At 48.9% G+C, this 13,129-nt stretch overlaps 4 protein-coding genes across 4 annotated transcripts; 2 read left to right on the forward strand and 2 right to left on the reverse strand.

The window, feature by feature from the left end:
- Nucleotides 1–216: 216 nt before the first annotated feature.
- Nucleotides 217–1,422, forward strand: UA08_06689 (hypothetical protein; the record flags this gene model as incomplete). Its single annotated transcript, XM_020268994.1, has 1 exon — nucleotides 217–1,422. One exon carries the CDS (start codon nucleotides 217–219, stop codon nucleotides 1,420–1,422), a length of 1,206 nt encoding a protein of 401 aa, XP_020118124.1.
- Nucleotides 1,423–2,030: 608 nt separating this feature from the next.
- Nucleotides 2,031–7,314, reverse strand: UA08_06690 (hypothetical protein; the record flags this gene model as incomplete). Its single annotated transcript, XM_020268995.1, has 6 exons — nucleotides 2,031–5,651; nucleotides 5,707–6,062; nucleotides 6,582–7,007; nucleotides 7,073–7,108; nucleotides 7,171–7,183; nucleotides 7,249–7,314. The coding sequence occupies 6 exons, from the start codon at nucleotides 7,312–7,314 to the stop codon at nucleotides 2,031–2,033; spliced, it is 4,518 nt and encodes a 1,505-aa protein (XP_020118125.1).
- A 495-nt stretch (nucleotides 7,315–7,809) lies between these two features.
- UA08_06691 (hypothetical protein) lies at nucleotides 7,810–10,275 on the forward strand (the record flags this gene model as incomplete). Its single annotated transcript, XM_020268996.1, has 1 exon — nucleotides 7,810–10,275. The coding sequence occupies one exon, from the start codon at nucleotides 7,810–7,812 to the stop codon at nucleotides 10,273–10,275; it is 2,466 nt and encodes an 821-aa protein (XP_020118126.1).
- Nucleotides 10,276–10,665: 390 nt separating this feature from the next.
- Nucleotides 10,666–12,453, reverse strand: UA08_06692 (hypothetical protein; the record flags this gene model as incomplete). The annotated part of the gene is made up of 1 exon (XM_020268997.1): nucleotides 10,666–12,453. The coding sequence occupies one exon, from the start codon at nucleotides 12,451–12,453 to the stop codon at nucleotides 10,666–10,668; it is 1,788 nt and encodes a 595-aa protein (XP_020118127.1).
- Nucleotides 12,454–13,129: the final 676 nt, after the last annotated feature.

The following is a 13,129-nucleotide window of genomic DNA, read 5'->3' on the forward strand; positions in this document are numbered from 1 at the left end:
GCAGGAATACTCTCGCTTTTTGTTTACTGCCGTTGTCTTTTGGAAGAGAGCTGCCATGCAGGCCCTTGACAGCTAGGCTTCAGCGGTGGAACAAGCAGTGCTCATGTTCAGAGCCTGGTTTTCGTCGTGTGTCTCATGCCTCTGGCCCCGGGCGGACCAAGAGCGCAAGAGACAACACCATATAGGTTCGTTTGGATCTTTCTTATCCTACTGCAAATGGCTCACTGTTTTCCAGGAGTCGAGCGAGAAATGCAAATCTGCCACAGCCAACCACACCTCGTTCCACCCATGAAGCTGGTCTTCTACGGTGACCTGCCCAGTCCAGGAGGAACAATCCCCCAGTCAAGGTCGTCTCTGTCTTTGCCTCCATGGATACATGAGACCAAGACTATGGCCAACAGAGCGTCACAACGCGCAAGTGTTCTTCTCGCCCGGAGGAAAACACAATCCCGGCCTATCATCGGCGCACCAACGAACTTTAGGCGGGTTGATACTCCTCGCCGACGGTCATCTTTTCGGCCATTGGAGCTTAGTATCTATTCGCCTGGGAATAGACTATCTGATCTCCCTGAGTTTAGTCATTTCGACCTAGACAGTCCAGTACCACCCTCGCCCCTGCCGAAGGCGCTCATGTCGCCGTTCAACTCCGCAGGCCATCGGCGGAGAGAGTCAGGCCCATTCCAACTCGCACGCAAGCCGGTAGGATCCGCTCCATCTCGAAGAAACTCTTTCGCAACATTTGAACTGCAACTGCATCAAGCCCAGGCACAACAAGCACAGGCGCGGCAAAGTCTAGATGCAATTCTTCTCAGCCCGCTTATCCCTCATTTCTCCGTACTCAACACCACAGATCTATTCTCTCAACAATACGTCAAGTCTCCGTCGGAAAACCAACACCCTGTTGAGTCAAGTTTAGGATCACCTGTCCAAAACAATCGCTCACCTACTGAGGCCGCCAGCCTTGAAGAAACGTCTTTCTCTCCAAAGTCTCCCGACTTCTCCACGGATAGAAGTTCCTTCGACCACCAACGAAGAAATACAACAAACGCCAATGGAAAGAGACAACCAAGTCAAACACAACCACTTTCTTTTTCACGTCACACCACCACCGCCGTACATCATCAGAGTTCCAAATCTTCCTCGACATTCCAAACTCACAGCCGCATACGCACGACTAGCAATTCAACAGTATCCTCCCGGACACCCTCGCTGTCCAGCGCAATTACAGCAGCTACAACCATCTTACCCTCGGACAAAGATATTGATAGCGCTGCCTTTACTGCTTTGCCCATGATCCCGGCCAGTGTAAAGAATAGTGTCGTGGTTGAGGAGCCTCAAGTCCATGATGAACAGGATCTTATTTCAGGAGGTTACGAATACGACCGGCGATTTCCGTTGAGTCCGGTTGGAGTGGCTTTTTAAATCAGAGGAAAACCAAAGTTCTCAATGATACCCCCCCCCCCCCTTTTTTTTTACCTCCTTTCCCTGTGAGGCTTCCAAAGTTGTTATGGTTTATATATTCGGATTGCGTACATCCGTTTTCCCCTAGGTAGCGCTAGACTATCATGGTAATACTATTAATTCGCCTTTGCTTTTTTTTGTTTCCGTTTTTATTTAATGCAAAAATGCTTCCTTCGTTGTCATGTTTGGTTTCTAGTCGATGTATGTTTTGCCTCCAGGGAAAGAAACGTCAGCTGGAAATGGAGCAAAAAGAAATCCCATTCCCACACCAAACAAAGGGCCTGCCAAAGAAAGATATAGTTAACTTTCTAGCATGTAGATAAGATCATCTCTCAACCTCTTTCCTGGGTCTGCTTTTCTTTTTGGAATGGATTAGTTATATTAATTGTTAGCTGGTCTTTGGTTATGGTTGAGATCTGATTAGCTGGCAGATAGAATGGCAGAAAGCTCTCTACGTACGGTGAATTAGATTGTATCATTTCGAACTTATGGGCCTAGCTCAAGAGGTTGTATGAATTTGTCTATCCACATCGCGGGCATATCCCGTATTGAGTGAGTATATAAATCGATTAGACATCAGAAACATCAGACACGATCTCGACCTTTCCAGCCTCTTTCCTGTCTATTCCACTTTGCATTCCCAGGATGGTCCAAGCCCTACCCATCATACCGTATCCGGCCGACGGCGTTTTTGCATGTCCAGACCCACGAGGAAGATGGCGTTTAAACTGTTGCTCACGCAAAATACGTTCTGCTTTTGCCACAAGTATTCTCTCTTCCTCCTTTTCTCGCATTGCCACTTCATTCTTCCAATCACTCCATTGCTCGTAATTTTCACGATTCTGGAGGGCCTTATACCGGTAAGTTGACTTGGCAGGACGCCACGCTGAGCGTTTTGCATCCGCTGGGTGAGTAGATGCCAAATCGGTGACTCGGGTTTCTTTGGTAAGTTTAAGTAAATGATTAAGTACATCCCGGCTTTCCGCGGCTCGGGCATATCGTGACTCTTTCTGTGCAGATGGTTTTCCCTGTGTTAGTGGTGCATCAAGCCAGGCGTGCATGGTTGTCGTCCGTTGAACAGAGTAAGGATCAATCAGGTTTGAACGACGATTTTCTTCGCGCAAAAACCGAACCGCTGCTTGGAGACCATTAATCTCTGAGCGTAAAGCTTCGTTCTCACGCATTGCTGCCAGAGTAGCTTGTGAGTCGACAACAACGCCCTCTGCTGTGATGGCTGCACCGGCTGTGCCAGACGCCCTCTTCGCACGCTCAAACCGGTGCTTATAATCATCGCGTTCGGATTGCATAACTTCCAACTCCTTGCCAAGCTTTTCCACAAGTCCTTGAAGCTGGATCTCCTTTTCTTGCATCTGTTCAACCTTGGATTCAAATTCCTTAACAACAGAGGCCTTCTTGGTCGCTTCTCGCATGCGAGATTCAAGCAGCTCCACTTTCATCGATTGCTCCTCAAGCGTTTTATCTTTGACGCCAAGGGCAGTAGACGTCTCGCTCAACTCATTCTTGAGTCGACGGATCTCCTCATCCGCATCAGGTGATAACTCCTTGCGTGCTTTGAGCTCTTCAGCACGTGAAATCCACGGAAGCTTTCCTCTTTCAAATTCGGCCGTGTGGGTCAAGTCAGAAGCATGGGTGTTTAACTCTTCAAGCTGACTAGTCAAGGTCTTTAGTCCTGCACTCAGTAATGAAAGTGCATCATTGCTTTCACTTTCCGTTGCGAGGCCTTGGGCTACAGTTACTGCGGTATGCGACATTTTGATTGAAACCTCTTCGTATCTGAAAGGCTCAATGCGGCCTTCCTCCCCAAGGAGGATGATTACATCTTCCCCTAGCTGCCGTGTCAATTCCGCCAGCTTCTTAGCCGTTGTTTCAGCAGACTCAAATGGTTCGGCAGCTCCATCTGATAAGGCAAGCGACCTAGAGTTTAGCTCCTCCAAAGAACGAATTACTTTGGTGATTGCCACTTTTAAGCCACGAGCCTGCCCGATCAGTGCCTCACTTTTACTCAAAAAGAAAACCTTTTCTGTATCATCATCGTCGGGCGCAGAGAGTTTGCCCTGCAGAAGACTCCTCAATTGAGCTGAGGCTGAAGCAATATGTTCCAAGTACGTCTGGATCATAATAGCACGTGTGAGCGTTTCACCTGCATATGCTGCCAGCCCTGTTGGAATCAACGTCTCTGCGAGATGGGTTAAGAGGGCAATAGATCTTTGCAATTCCAAAGCGCACTTCCTCTCGTCGATCTCATTTCTTTTTATAGCATCGATCCAATTATTAACTGTCCGCTCCACTGGTTCCAGCTCGTAAAACGCAGCTCCGAACTGAGAAAATTGTTCCGGAGAACATGAGGTGACATGCTTAACAAATCTATCGCAGACACGCGATATCCACAAGGCATTCTCGATGACTTCGTATGATGCGAAGATATTTTCATTGGTGCCCAAGGATTGGGATTGTTCAACAAGACGTTCCCGAACCGTGTTCTGAATCAGAGAGGCCTTTGACTCGACACGTTTGGCACGCAGGAAAGCTCGCACCGAGTCTTTCTCGGACTCGTAATAATCTGGTAAGTAAAACTGGACAATTGCAAGGTGTTCGGTAGATTCTTCTGCCTCCATGCGGTCCAACTCAACTTCGATCGTTTTACTTTGAGCTTTCTCAACAGAAGCTCGTAGTTTCAGATTAAGATCCATCATTGCCCTGGAACGAGTGGAAAGCTCATTCGCTTCTGTTTCTGTTAACTGCTGGGAGGCACGCATATCTTCGAGGTCACTTTGTAAATTCGTGACAAGCTCCCGGAATCGAGCCAAGGTATATTCCAGATCTTCGATAATCTCATCTTGCTGCGCGACCTTGCGAGATTGCTCGTTAAAGATAGTTTCTCGGTAGTCGATCTCTTCCTGCAATTGCTTCTCTGTCTCGACATGATTGAGTTCTAGCTCGTCGTTGATCTCCTGCAGACTTTCAAGATCGTCAATGGCCGCTTTGAGTTCGTTTATTTCCTCTTGGTAACGCATATTCTTATCAGCCAGCTCTTCAATCATTTCCTCGGCACCCAGAGCCGTTTCTAACTGTTGCTTGAGGTCATCCACATTAGATTCAGAAGACAGCAATTTCTCCTTGGTCGCTTCGTATTGAGCTTTTACTGCTGTGTATTCTTCGAGATCCTCTTGTAACTCTTTGACTTGATCACGAAGCTCCGCTTCTGTCTGCTGTGTCATATCCCTGAGCCTCATTAGTGCCTCTCGAAGTCGCTCGTTCGTCTTTTCCATTTGTAGCCAACCCTGGCTTGACTTGTCCTCTGGGCTCATGACAGAATTCAATTCCTCATTCTCATCCCGAAGAACTTCAATCTCTAATTGCAGCTCTTCCAGTCTGAGTTTCAGGTCTTGACACTCGACTTTGAATGCTTCAGCGGTCTCTTCCGCCATTTCACGGTCCAAAGCAGTCACTTCTAAGATAGATTCGTGCTCGGCTTGCATTCTCTCAGCCTCCTCTAGTTTTGCTTCGGTTTCTCGGATTTTTTTCTTCAACTCCGTCAATTCGACCTGCTGAGGTTGGTACTTGGCTTGCAATTTCTGGATGATGCCTTCATATTTGTCTCTCTCGGCTTGAAGACGCTCAAGATTCTTCAATCGTTCCCTATCTTCGGCTCGCTTCTTCTCCATCACCTTGAGTTTTGTTTTCAGATCTTCAAGTTCCCTGGCAATGCTGGAGCTCTGGGGCGTGCTGCGTGAAGTTGATGGGACTCGAGCCGATATAACCCCGTGCGATACCGGCTTGACCGGTTCCGGGTGCGAGATATCATCGTTTTGGAAATCTTGTTCTATATCACGAGACGTGTCGGTGTCGGCACTTGGCTCCGATGCGCCACTTGTTCGGTTTGGACTCTCACCTGTAGCCTTCTTTGATACTGTCGGACGTACCGAAAGTCGTTTGCTGGATGACATAGATGACTGCGTACTCGAGGGTGCCCCAGGCCGTGTGACCTTGCCTTGACTGCCTATCAGTGACTGACGAGGTCGGGCTGAGCTCGCTCCCTGGCCAGGGGGGGCCATCGATGTTCGCCCGCTAATACTAGGTCTAGGCTTCGCCGAGAGGGCAGGTTTTGCGACTGTCGAAGAAGGTCGTGAGGGAGTAATAAGTTGCTTCGTTGGGGATTTGGTGGGCGACTATAGCTTGTTACCAGGTAGATCAATAGACGATGTGGGTTTATGGGGAGCATACCCTTAAATTTCGAGTCCCTGGTTCTCTAGGTGCAGGAGAGGGGCTTGAAACTGTGCTTTGCCGTTTTGCAGTGGCTGTACCGACATTGCCTGCCTTCCTCAATGGAGCTGCTCCAGACACCTGGGATTTGCCAACGCCCGTCCCGCTTGTTGTCCCTCGTCTACTATCACGCTTAGGAACAGGCCCAAGGACTGATGCAATGGCTGAGGGTCTGATAAACATGCCAAATCCATGTTCGCAGTCGAAATAGCGTTCTCCCTGAACAGATCCATCGTTCTTCCCCGTTGCATCGTCCAGCTCAACCCCGATCCATTCTCCCGGAGCAAAGTGTGTTGACCCAACGAACCTCACTGTAGCTTGGCGGCCGTCCAGGAGTCTAATTACTTGACCAACAGATGCATCAACCATCGCGGGCCAGTGTTGTTAAGCCGAGGTCGCATTCGTTTGACTTTGGGCAGTTCAGGAGAGTCAACTCGGCCAAGACCAAGAATAACGCGACGACCGCGCAGACCCACTCAAAGCTCCTCCACGAATCAGGGAGAAGGCGCGATCACGTGAAAATGTTCTTAGTTACCTGGTATCATTACTAACTACTATATATATGTACTATATGCGATATCTACACTGCCGCTTCCAAACACCCTATTGCTTGCTCTTGAAGAAGCCGGGGAATATCTCTCGAAGCTCTTCCAGAGTACGGATTGTGTGATTGCACGCTGGACTGGGCGGCATCCGCAGTTCTGGCTCTACCAGATGTACAGTGTTCCAGCCCCTTTTCTGCGCATGTCTGCAATTTAGAGCAGAGTCATCTGCGTATGAACATGTTGATCAGTATATCAGCAGCCCGTGACAGAGTAGCGTGGATTATATCTCACCGACAAAGTAGCAGTCATCGATAGATTTGACGCCTGCCTCCCTTTCTGCCTTCTCCCACATCTTCTCATTGGGTTTGCAGATAAGTACCGGTTGCCCGTAGTCACAGTAGGTGATACCCTCGAAAAGGTCGTCAACGCCTAAAAGTTTAACTACTCGCTTGCCGTGATTGACGTAGGCATTTGTTAACAGCCAAGGTTTAACTTTGGTGGTATCGAGGTCTTCGAGAAACTCTCGCAGTTTGGCGTCGGGTTTCAAGATCTGATCCAATGGCAGCGCATCATCGACTTCTCGGTTAAATACAAGAGGGTCGATCTTGTGATGACGCGTTAGGCCTTCGATAGCAAGGCCATATTCCTTGTAGTACTTCTGGTGAAGCACGACTGCGTCCTCTGGTTCGAGTGATAGATGCTTTACCAGAAACAAGTCTGATTGGGTGTCAGATGTTTATACAATAGAAGAAAAAGTCAGGGAAAAGGCCTGTGAGACCAACCAATCAGGTCCTGCATCTTGTCGTGGATCTGAGAGCCTATGTCGTGGAGAGTAAGACGGATGTCAACATAAAAGTGTTTAGAAGCAGAAACTGCTCACCCCTTGAGTAAAGCTGCCCAATAAATGGTCAGCAGACAGGGTAATAAAGAATTCAGTGTTGATGGTAGGCCAACTCACACAGTTGTCAATATCAAAAAAGAAGACTGGTCGGGCATCCTCCCTCTGCCCCTGACCGGTGGCCATGATGCATGCAAGATATATACAAGGCAATACCGGGAGAGTGTGTTCTAATATGTAAAATGAGAATGGCACAGTCGTAAATCTCAAAAAGCGAGCGTGTAGGACAAACAACTGCCAGCACCGAAAGAGAGCGACAGCAGGGATCTCGGTGACTCACTACTGGCTGATCTCAAATTTTGGCGGGATGACTGTTGTCGCCTGAGGCAGCAACGGCCTAACTGTTTTGCCGCTAGTGGCTCTCCCTTCCCAACTTCGAACCAACCACCCGCGTCTTATTTTTCGCCAGCGCATGGATGTTGTGAAAAACCAAGAAAAATACACCGCCATTGCTTTCACCTTCAAATCCCATCGGATTTTGAAGATTTTGAAGCTATCTTTCCGCATGCAACGCTCAGTTCGCTCTCATATGCAGAGCTTATAATGCCAGTAGCCGGCTCATCCAGTTCTTCCCCAAAGACCGAGCGGCGCCAGTAAAGTCGTCAGGAGCTTGATATACACATGGCAGGAGCAGGAAGTCCTTCTCTTCTGGTCGCTGATGTGCACTCGACGGCGCAGTCAGTTGACGAGATCAAGGAATATGAAAAAATACTAAAAATTAGCCATGACATATTCGCTGGAACTCACCCAAGACTGAAAGTTCCTGAGCAGTTCATTTGCAAGGCCCCTTCGCGTACGCTTCAGTCCTCGATTGCACCGACCTCGCTTGAAAATGCTGGCCCTCATCAAGCGAGGGCTACGCCAGCAGCTCCGTTGCCGACGGAGTCTCGCGTACCGCACATAAAACCCACTAGTTCATCTGTCGCGTCGTCCATAGGCCCAAAATCGACGTCGGGAATCGACCCCATTTTCCTAACCAAGTCGGACGATCTTGTACGAGCAGAGATTCAACTCCAGAGGAAGAGGATAGAAAATGCATTGAAGGAACAAGCCGAGCGAAGCAAGTTTGACACCAGACAGAGGACCGCTGCTCACGAAGGACGCCCCGACGTCGACGTTTCTGATGTCCTGAATCAGGCGTTGGAAATCGTTAAACCTTTTCCATCTCCGGATATTTCTGGCACTAATGATGCAATGATTCCTAGTGACTCTGTCGATGAGAATTCCTTGTATTCTAGTAGAGCGCCTGATTCCCCACTGACGTGGGATTATGAGAAACATACTCTGACGGAGCTAGACCGCCAAGGGCGAGGCCTCGCTGAGAGGGAGAAAACGGCCCACCATATCGATGCAAGAAGGGTTGCTGAAATTGACCCGCATACTTTGCAAGGCACTACTGACCAAGCTATTCTACCTCAGGGTCTTAATCAACCAACACGGGGAAAGAAGCACAAGCAGCAGCAGCAGCAGGAAGAGTTGCTTCTAGATGAACCAGAATATTCACCGCCCGAACCAACTGTGCCTATGGTGGACAACAGGGGCGATGATGAATATCAGCCACCTGAAGTGATCGACTCCGCCCGTCAAAATACTCTTCGGCAAGTCGGGCAAGGTCTAGCACAACAGTCTCCGAATGTCAGGGTTGTGAGGAATCATATCACTTCTCCAGCAGCGCCACAGCCGTCAAGGGTCTCACCTCTGGCGACCGCTAAAGGTCCTTCAGTACAGCGAATGCTACACACTACCTCTGCTCCACGTGACTATAGTGAAGGAGGTCCATCAGAATTGTATTCTGGGCAAACGAGCCCGGAAGGACCGCCTTCGCAACAGCTGTTGCCTCGTAAACGGAGACGGGTACAAGAACCTCGTGAAACGGCTGGAATGCGAATTGTTGACACGCCTGAGCCACACATCAAGTTAGAGCCCGTTTCACCACCGCCATTCCATGATACAGCTTCAAGACCCTATCTGAGCTCCGAACGCCCCGTGTATATTGACATATCTTCACCGCGATATGCATCGTCAACAGAGCGCAGGGAAGTTATTTCTAAGGAACCTGCTTACGAACTAGATCGATACGGAAGTAGCGGTCACGAGTTCGATTCCGCCGCTGAAGCTAGTGTACGAGCAGTCTCACGCCTCAGCGTTCGGAGGCCAATGCGTGATAGCCAGGACTTGAGACGGGTGGCAAGCCTACATAATGCGCGAAATCCGGACAACACCAGCCGTGAGTTTATCGAACCAGTCATTCGTCCCCAGTCCGCACGAGCGTCGCCGTATCTCGTTGTTGAGCGCCAGCCAAGTGAAAAGCCCGCATACTATGAGGATGTAGCTCCGACTTACTCTAGGCGATACGCTCATTATGATGAATACCCCTTGCCTTCAAGATATCGCGAATACTATGTGGAGGATGATGCGGGCCGACGGTTTGTTGAACCGGGACCAGCGCGGCGAATTGTGGTGGATGAGTATGGCAACCAGTATTATGAAATGGTTCCTGCCTCAAAAGTTCGGCCCACACCATCCATTCCTGCTCGAGTGGTACGACCTGACGAGTACGCCGAGCGTGCTTACGTTCGTAGTGGCAGTATTCGTGGCGCGTCAATCGTGGAAGATGGTTACGGTAACCGCCGATACATTCAAGAAATGGCACCACCCCCTACAGGCACCTACCGGCGAGTAGCGGAACATGGACGGAACGCCGGTGAAAGTCAGCGATTGTATCCCTCACGGGCGGTCGAGTCAGCATTTCGAAGCGGCAGTGTTGCGGTTGACTACGCGCCGCGTCAAGCAACTTACATTGAAGAAGAAATCCCGCGGGATAGACTGGTCCGGACTTCCAGTGTGAGGCCACCGCCAAGTCGCTACGAGCAACATCGCGTACAGAGTGTCAGGCCCACTGGACGTGAGATGAGCGTATACATGGATGAAGATAGCCACAGTGTAGCGCGTGAATATAGCGAGCGGCCAGGGTATACTGCTGTCCGTCCTGAACGTGAAGGTAGATATATTACGGACGAAGATGGAACGCGGCTTGCTATTGACGGAGCAAGAGATGTTGTACATCGCGTCGTTCCCCGATATTAGCATCTTGTTGATGCGTTTATCTAAAATATCTCGATGTTGTATTATGCTGTATTATAGTATAAATAACCCCTTTGGACAATACCCATCGTTTATTTATGGGTAATTTACATATTAACTCGTTCGTTATAGAGTGAATGTGGGAGTCCTTTCAGAGCTAAGATTTGGAATAAATCATAGATTAAATCTATAAATATAAATATGTTTTGAGATATTTCTATATCGTTTACGAAGTCAGCAAGTAATAGAATAACATTTTATAAACTGTCGAATTTTAGTTCTGACGTCCGTCGACTTGTTGAGATGTGCGATATATCGGACGTCAAGAGCAAACGTTATAAGATGCCTACATAATCATTGATCAATGTCGATATGCTATGAAATTGCAAATCTCTACTTAAGGTCATGGCCAGGGCGTTCCTCGTCGGGCTTTTTGTTCCTTTGGCGGTCTTCCATCTTGAGGGACTGGAGTCCAGTCTTATGCTCTGTATGTTCCTTAGATAGCGTAGTTTGCTTGATCCAGAAGCTAATTAGGAAGCCGGTAAAAGTGACGCAAGTGTACAGAATAAACATCTTTTGCATCGCATTCCAGTAGGCCGTCCTAACCGTCTGGACGTCATCTGCCGGAAGGTCTTTGATCTTCTGGACGCTGGCGGAGGCTTCCTCGCCGCTGAATTCACCAGCTACCTGCGGGCCTAGGACTGAGGCTAGGTGGCCTCTCTGCGAGTTCATGACATTGTCGAAAACGACGCCACCAATGGTGACGGAGATGGTGGTGCCGATTTGACGAGCGAAGGAGTAGCTCGAGGTTGCGGCGCCAATATCACGAGGTTCGATGTTTGTTTGGATGGCAATGAGAGGCGCCTGGAAGTTCGGACTAGACCCGAGTCCGGCAATGATCTGGAAGATAATGATTCTGTCCCAGTGAGGCCTATCACCAAGGTAGGTCATGAGCCCTAGACCGATGGTGTTGACGAAGAGACCAATGGCAATGGGCAATCGAAAGTTGCCAGTCTTCTTGATGATGAATCCGGCACCGATCGAAGCTAGGGACGATGATACGACATAAGGCAGCAGATACACTCCGGACATGAGAGAATTAGCACCAAGCACCGACTGGAAATACAACGGCAGCCAGTAGGTTCCACCTAGGAAAGCCATGGCGTGCATAACGCTCAAGCTGTAAGCGGAGATACTGTTTCTATAGCGGAAGATCCGCGGAGGAATGACTGGGTACTTTGCAACTCTTGACTCGTAAAGGCAGAAAAGGCCAACGGTAATAAGGCCAAAGACGAGGAGGCAGATGACCGTAGCGGAATTCCAAGCGTACTGAACACCACCAAACTGGAGCGCTATGAGAATCATGAGTGTTCCCCCAACGACAAGCATATTGCCAATCCAATCGATGGCGGCAAGACCCTGTCTGATGGGCGTGCGAGGGTTGTGGAGCTTGAGGAAGAAGGTCAGAGTCGTCAGCGCCAGGCCGCCAAATGGGAGGTTGATGTAGAAGCACCAACGCCAGGAGACCCTGGTAGTGAATATGCCCCCTACAACAGGTCCAACGGCCGACGACACGGCCCAGACGGAACTAAGCATACCAAAATAGATGCTGCGCTTGTGCAGGGGGAACAGATCCGACACGCAAATGTTGGGTAGCAGTATGGTACCTCCACCACCAACGCCTTGAATAGCCCTGGCAGCAATGAGCATAGTCATGCTCTGGCTGAGTGCGCAAAGAAGCGAACCAAGCAAGAATACACTAACCGTGACCAGTAGGGTTTGCTTGCGACCGAAGACGTCGGAGATCTTCCCCCAGACTGGCACAACAGCGGCGTTTCCAATCAGATATGCACTGCCGACCCAAATGTAGCCGACACTGGAGTTGAAATGGTCAACAATAGTCGGAACAGCGGTAGCTACAATGGTTGTGTCGAGAGCAGCAAGGAATAGGGAAACGCAGAGCGCGCTCATGATTAGGGTCGTCTCGAGTTTGGTTCTGCGTTTTTCGGACACGCTGACGGTCTCTGCGGCCTCTTTTGTGGTGGTCTGACTGCCTTTTTCATTTTCAATGTCAGGGTGAGACATTGTGCGTTGAACATCGACATTTTTGTTAATATCATGGGGCTGAACGTTGGGTGCTGTTGCGTTGCTGGAGTCCGCGAAGTCAGTGGTGGCCGTCATATTTCATCTGTATGAAGAACTGTCGTGTGCTGTGAACTAGAAGAATCAGAAAATTTTTCCGAATGACAAATGCCAAATGCCGCATGCAATGCAATCCTTCCTTAGTAGCTGTTGGTAAATAGAGAAATATGGGACCAGAAATACGAATTTAGTTGGTCTTTGCCTATCACGTCTTAGATTTTGGCCCTTTTTTTTTTACCTCCTTTGTGGAAAATTTAGTGATCTCCGCTGTAACTCTGGTTTCCACTCGAATTCGAATACGGCTAGTCTATTATACATATGGTAGTTCTCCCTCTGTTTCTTTTCTATATGACGTGATTAGACTTACAGTCGGTAATAAAAAGTAGATTAAATGGCAGCCTGCCAGCTTTCCGATTATCGCAGGACTGTTTTGTAATTGATTAGTTAACTGCTGGATACCTGCCGGTTCTTCACGAGAGAAAAAAGAAAACTAAAAAAAAAAGAGATCACACTAATCCATGTTTTTATAAACCCGGACTACGGAGATTAGGGCGTATTCCACCGCAACTTCTAGTATACTATGTATGCATACGCAGTGCTTACTTCGTCTAAAGCGTGCACAGATCATCAGTCCGGCCCGTTCCGGAATTCTGAAAATCCCGTGGGGCACGTTAGGGTTAGCCACACTCCGTACTTTTGATATTCTATATTCCAT

The sequence above is a fragment of the Talaromyces atroroseus genome, assembly GCF_001907595.1.
Source record: "Talaromyces atroroseus strain IBT 11181 chromosome Unknown scaffold_9, whole genome shotgun sequence".
Taxonomy (NCBI): Eukaryota; Fungi; Ascomycota; class Eurotiomycetes; order Eurotiales; family Trichocomaceae; genus Talaromyces; species Talaromyces atroroseus.